Source organism: Bison bison, unplaced genomic scaffold (assembly GCF_000754665.1).
Source record: "Bison bison bison isolate TAMUID 2011002044 unplaced genomic scaffold, Bison_UMD1.0 scf7180017864371, whole genome shotgun sequence".
Classification (NCBI taxonomy): domain Eukaryota; kingdom Metazoa; phylum Chordata; class Mammalia; order Artiodactyla; family Bovidae; genus Bison; species Bison bison.
The window spans coordinates 13,162,763-13,169,063 of NW_011494943.1; the positions used below are offsets into that span (position 1 = coordinate 13,162,763).

General features: G+C 51.1%; 1 protein-coding gene across 1 annotated transcript in view; it reads right to left on the minus strand.

The window, feature by feature from the left end:
- Positions 1-3,653: 3,653 nt before the first annotated feature.
- The window catches only part of RAB40B (RAB40B, member RAS oncogene family), a 26,272-nt gene continuing 23,624 nt past the window's right edge, over positions 3,654-6,301 (minus strand). Inside the window, exons 5-6 of the mRNA XM_010856393.1 lie at positions 5,577-5,799; positions 3,654-4,686 (exon numbers count right to left, since the gene is read on the minus strand). Of these exons, the coding sequence (XP_010854695.1) occupies positions 4,415-4,686; positions 5,577-5,799 (495 nt within the window). The 3' untranslated portion in view covers positions 3,654-4,414. The remainder of the gene's footprint in view (positions 4,687-5,576; positions 5,800-6,301) is intronic.

Sequence of the window (6,301 nt, forward strand, 5' to 3'; positions counted from 1 at the left end):
TGCAGCCACAAGCCAAGGTATACCCGAGGTCACAGAAGCTGGAAGAGGCAGGAAAGATCCTTCTAGAGCCTTCAGAGAGGTCACAGCCCTGCCCACACCTTCACATCAGCCCAGTGGTACCCATTTCAGACTTGTGGCCTCCAAAACTGTGGAAGAATATGTTTCTACTATTGGTAAATTTGTTACAGCAGCCACAGGAAACTCAGAATACAAGAGCAGTAGGAAACTATTACAATAAGCAGAGGGCTTTGGAAATAAAGTTGTTTCATATGATACAGTGTTTCACTAGTAAAACAATCTAGCTGCTGCTGCTGCTGCTAAGTTGCTTCAGTCCTGTCCAACTCTGTGCAACCCCATAGACAGCAGCCCACCAGGCTTCACCGTCCCTGGGATTCTCCAGGCAAGAACACTGGAGTGGGTTGCCATTTCCTTCTCCAGTGCAGGAAAGTGAAAAGTGAAAGGGAAGTCGCTCAGTCGTGTCCGACTCTTAGCGACCCCATGGACTGCAGCCCACCAGGCTCCTCCGTCCATGGGATTTTCCAGGCAAGAGTGCTGGAGTGGGTTGCCATTGCCTTCTCCGAAAACAATCTAGAGAACCTTCAAAAAGCTACCATCCTTACCCCTGATTTCTGAAGTGGACCAAGGAACAAAGATAAAATTGGGGTGGGGGCGAGGAATCAAGAAACCAGGAGACAATGCTGGCTGGCTTTGAGCTACACAAGGCACTGTTCTCCAGTAGAAGTAGGAAGTCAGCTTCTGCCAGGGCAGACAGGTGTTTTCTCTCACTGTGATGAGTCAGCTGAGTTCCTGATGATCTCTGATTGACAGCAGTGACAGCACCTCTGGGCTGCCTTGCCTAGGAAGGGTAAAGGTTGAAGCAACTACCTTCGGACCAAAGTGGACTATGGAACTTCCTCGTTGTCTCTGTCTTCCTCTCCGCAGTGACTCAGAGGCCTCTGTGCCTCGGCTGGTTCCACTGTTCTCATGGGAAAGTAGAGTGAAAGAAGCAATAGTCCACACTTGATTTCTAGACTGAGGTAGGGAAGGGACAGTAGGATTTAAAGCCAAAACTTGATGGGCAGAAATCAGCCTTATTTGAGAAGAGCAATATGTGAGATTTCAGAGATCCGAAGAAGGAGGGCACCGACCTAAATAATCCATCAAAGCTGGAACAGATGGAGCCAGACCCCGACTGTTGAGTTTAGGCTGGTTGGAGAGCAAAGGCTGGGGATCGAGGGTCAGAGGTGAGGAGGGGCAGGGCCAGCCCGACCCTCCCCAGGGCAGGGATCCCTATTGGGCACCCACTGCCTATGTGAGAGATGGCTCCCATTACTACCATCAACCCATCTGCCTGCTGCCAGCAGGAGCATCTGCAATAACAACCGCCCTGTCCTGAGGCTTTGTCAGCTTCAACCACTAGGTCAGCATATTGACGACACCCCTGGTGGAGGTTGGGGCCCCACGGGAAGAGAGGTCCAAGAGCACACTGACGACACCCCCAGTGGAAGTTGGGGCCCCGCGGGAAGAGAGGTCCGAGAGCACATTGGGAGCAGGGAGTGAACATGGGGTTCCACCCTCCTGGTGTGTTAGGGCATATCCCCTGCCCCCCATGACAGCTCGGCTACCTCCCTCCAGTTCCCCAATACATGCAGCTTCATGCTTGCTTTTCAAATCCACATTTACTTTGATGACACACTTCTCCCGCAAAGGGAAGCATCTCTATCTCCTTCTCTTTGGCAAAACAAATATTATCAAGCCCGTAATTGACATTTTTTGCAGATTCAATATTTGCCTGGATCATCTCTCATCAAAGTTGTAAACTCCGTGTCTAGGAAATTATTCTGCATTGCAGTAATTTTCACAGGGCAATTGAAGACATAATTGTACATAATACATTTTGAATCTAGACGCTTGAAAAGACAATTACAAACAGCTGGGACACAATTTGGTGTTCTTGTTTCTACTAGGGGGTGGATTTGGCCAGGGGAGAAGCCACAGGAGAAAATGGTGAAGTTTGAGAACAGTTTCTCCAGGGCTCAGTTTACATTTCAGTTATGATTTCGGGGTGCTCACCACCAAAACATGCATACTTGTACTTCATACATTCTATACCGCATGAGCCATGCTGTCATTTCACAAGTGAAGCTGTCCCTTCAGTCATCTCCGACTCTTTGTGATCCTATGGACTGTACCCACCTGGCTCCTCTGTCTATTGGGATTCTTTAAGCAAGAATACTGGAGTGGGTTGCCATGCCCTCCTCCAGGAAATCTTCCCAACCCAGGGATCAAACCGAGGTCTCCTGCATTCATAGGCAGGTTCTTTACCACTAGTGCCACTGTATTAGGGTTTATTTCACAGGAATGCCACTTTGATAGCACTTTCTACTATGAAGCATAACTTATTTTCTTGTGTGAGCCCTGGAGCTGCTATAACAGATTGCCACAAACTGGGGGGCTTAAAACAACAGAAATCTGCCTCTCACAGTTCTGGAGACCAGAGTCTGAATCCAGGGGTGGGCAGGGCTCTCTTCTGCCTCTTCCAGCTTATGGTGGCCCCAGGGGTCCTTCAATTAAACAATGAAAAGGGACAGAAGGGGCCTGGTTTAGCCTTGAGACCAGGCCTCTCTCCCCAGCCTCCTCCCCTCCACCTTGGGAACCTACCCCTTGTATATCTGTGTACCCTTCAAGGGTGGGGAGAGGGGCTTGTGTTCAGGATGGACTCCTCCTCATTTCTGCTGGTCGCAGTCGGGGAAGTGACACCCCACCTCAGCTGTCTGGCTTCATGGTCAGCAGGTCAGCCCTTCACTCTCCTTTCTCCAGCCACTGCCCAACGGAGAGAAGGATGTGACAGCCCTCCCAGGCCCAAAGCCCCTTGCAGAGGGACTGTCCCCTCCAGGCTTACCTGCTATGCCCTCACCTGCTCCCCTGTGGACATTTGTCCCCTTCATGCCCAGGGGGCTGGGTGACCAGCAGCAGCTAAGCTCATTCCTCCCCTCTGGACCACACCTCCACCATCTCTGAAGGTGTCACTTTCTTTCAATTTCTAAAAACCTATAAATCAGGGACTTCCCGGGGTGTCCAGTGGTTAAGACTCCATACTTCCACTGCTGGGGGTGTGGGTTCAATCCTTGGTTGGGGAACCAAGATCCCACATGCCAGGTGGTACAGCCTCAAAAGCAAACAAAAACTATAAATCACCAACAGAAACCAAGGACATCTGGGTATTTTCTCTTCTCTGAAAGTTATTTTTTTAATCCATTGTTGCATCTTCCATCTGCCACAGAGAGTCAAACCATAGAACCAGGAAGGAGGCCCTGCCGGGAGTGTTGGCAGAGTCAGCTCCAATCTTGACGTCACTCATGCTGGGCAGTGATGCCCCATGCATTGGAGCCAGAGCACCTCCCACTCTTCCTGTATAGACACAGGCTGGACAGCTGCCCCTTCGGGCCCCACTGTCTGCCTCTGCGTTCTTTTCAGGAAAAGGCATCCTTTCACTCCGTGGTTCAGGTCAGGGACACAGCCCTGTTGCCAATGCCAGGTACTAGCACTGACTGTGGTTAGGGTTAGGGTGTGGTAACTGAAATAGGCAATAAAGCAAACGGAACCAAGGGTGATGGAAGTACACAAAACCAGGAAGAAGCAGCCCACGAGTCTACCAAGAAATGAGTATACTTTTTATTGTCAAGAAACGTCGATTCTTAAACAACAGTGTTCGCTTCACTCTTGGCTGAAAATGGCTCCGAGTGACATTCTCTTGCCAGTCTGGACGTGGTGTGACCATGCTGCGGTGTGCTTGCTGTAACTAGAAATATCTTTGGCATTTTCTTCCCTTTAGTGTCATAACTCGTAAAACATTTATACAAAAAAATGTAGATTTACAGAAAATATGCATATAAATCACTTATCCTAAAATGTAGTAAATAACGTAGCAAAAACTTGATCAGATCCGTTTCATACACAAGCTGGACAAATTGGCTGTGCGTAATCTCTAACTTATCTATGGCATTTTATAAATTAGTGCTTTGACATTAAAAAGGAGGTTTATAAAAAGACCCCTCATAGCATCGAAAACTCTTAATTTCTCTCTCCATTTCCACTTTTTGTAGTCCCTAGAATTTATACTCATCACAAACATATCACCATTCTTATAAAAAGTAGTTATTTTAAGAAAAAAGTTGCACTGCAATCATGATACGTTACATTCAAAATTCCATGTTATCAAGAGTTCTTCCCTTTATAAACACATGTCTGAAATAAGAGCCCCATGCCCATCCATGCAGAAGTATCTGGTAAGCGGGGTACCAGCCTCGGTTTCATTGCTCGGGGCCACATGGTCACCACGACACTGGCGGGCGTCTAGATCCAGAGCGGCCTCCCCCTCCCATCTGTGCCCCTCCTCTGCCTTGCACCCTCCTCAAGAGACTTTGCAGTTGTTCCTAGAGCAGCGTCTGGGGGGGCTTTGGGGGAGGTGGGTGCCCTTGGCTTTTCGGAGGCTGGTCCTCTTGTGGCTGGAGCCGGAGGCGAGGGAGCAGGGACGGCCGTGCGCCATCCTGGCGCTCAGGCCGGTGGCCATCGAGAAGGACTTGAGGTGGCTCCTGAGGGCCGTGGGCAGCGGCAGCCTGTCCAGCAGGTGCGCAGGCGTGCAGGACACCACTGCCCGGCAGCACAGGTCCTGCAAGCTCAGTACTTGGGAAAGGAAAGAAAACCCGGTTCACTTGCGTTGTCCTGGCGTGGGGCCAGCACCGGGGCAGCAGGACACCTGTCCACCCTCTGCTCTGGGACTCTGGGGCAAGACGTCAAGGCCCAGTCTCCCACCCTGTGCCTACGGGTGGCAATTAGAAATGGGTGGTCCTGCTTTCGTCTTTTTAAACCCACTTTGCCTTCAAACTTGAGACCACCATCCTCCCTTGCACTGGGTCTGAGAGATGAGTCCTGCCCGGCAATGGCCAATGAGGTCTCCTGTGCAACCAGCTTTTGGGGCTTGAGGCCAAGGGCTTCAGGAAACGTGCTTCCCAACTGAGTAGCTGACCCAAAATAATGTGTTATCAGCTTTATAAAGACATACCGGAGAACACACCAGAAAAGCAAATGCTCTCACTTATATTTCACCTACATAGTTTGTTTTATGAGTCAGAGTCCCTGCTCAGATAGAGCAGGGCTCCCAAGGGGCCTTCTGGAAGCAGAGACTGCGTCTCACCCTTGGTGCGGTCAGGGCACTCCTCAACCCCTGGAGGATCAGACAGAAGAAACACAACCCAGGGTTTTGGTTCCTTTTAGAATCAAGGTCTTAACAACTTTCAGAACAGTACTTCTCAACTGGAGGCGATTTTGACTCCCTAGGGCATTTGGCAAAGTCTGGAGACATTTGTGCTTTTCACAAATGGGGGCAGGGAGACCAAGGATGCAGCTCACCCACAGCATAGGGGACGCCCCCACCAGAGGACACTCCATCCCAACTGGCTCTAGTGCCATGGGGCAGAAGCTCTGATTTATGAGAATGGAGACAGCGACCTGGGGCCAGGTCCTGGGAGGCTGAGCGCTGGAGGGGCTTCCTGGCAGCCTGGAGGAGCACCTACCCTTGCTCGGCCTCCAGAGCCGGTCCATCCCGTGCCGCAGCAGCACGATCCTGGCCAACTCCATAAAGGACTCAGTGATGTTGAAATTGCACAGCGGGCTGACCTCGAAAAACGTCACACCCAGGCGCTCCGCGTAGGCCTGGGCCTGCTCCGTGGGGACCTGCCGCTTGAAGGCCAGGTGCAGGCGGTTCCCCACCAGGATCTTAGGGACCCCTGGGGCGTGCTAAAGGGAGACAAAGAGGCAAGGAAAGTGGGTCAGGCGCAAGCTTTGTTGTTGTAATGACAGGTGCCCTGGGGTGATATCCACCTAGAACTTCAGAATATGTCCTTTTTTGAAAATAGGGACTTTGCAGATGGAATTAGTTAAGATGAGGTCTTGGGGTGGACCCGACATCCCGTTACTGTGTCCTTATAAGAAGGGGAGAGGACGCACAGGGAAGGAGACACGTGACGGCAGAGCAGAGATGGAGTGAGGCGTCCACAGATCAGAGACCAGGGACTGTCAGCAACACCAGAAGCTGCAGGAGGCAGGAAGGATCCTCCTCTCAAGCAGAGGGAGCCAACACCTTGATTTTGGACTCTGACCCCAGAACTCAGAATGAGTTTCCTTTGTGTTCAGCCACACAGTCTGTGATGAGCTGTTACAGCCACCCCCGGACACTCACAACGGTGGGTGGGACTGACCACTGGATGTCCCCGTTGGCAGCTGGGCCGGTCAGGGTGCC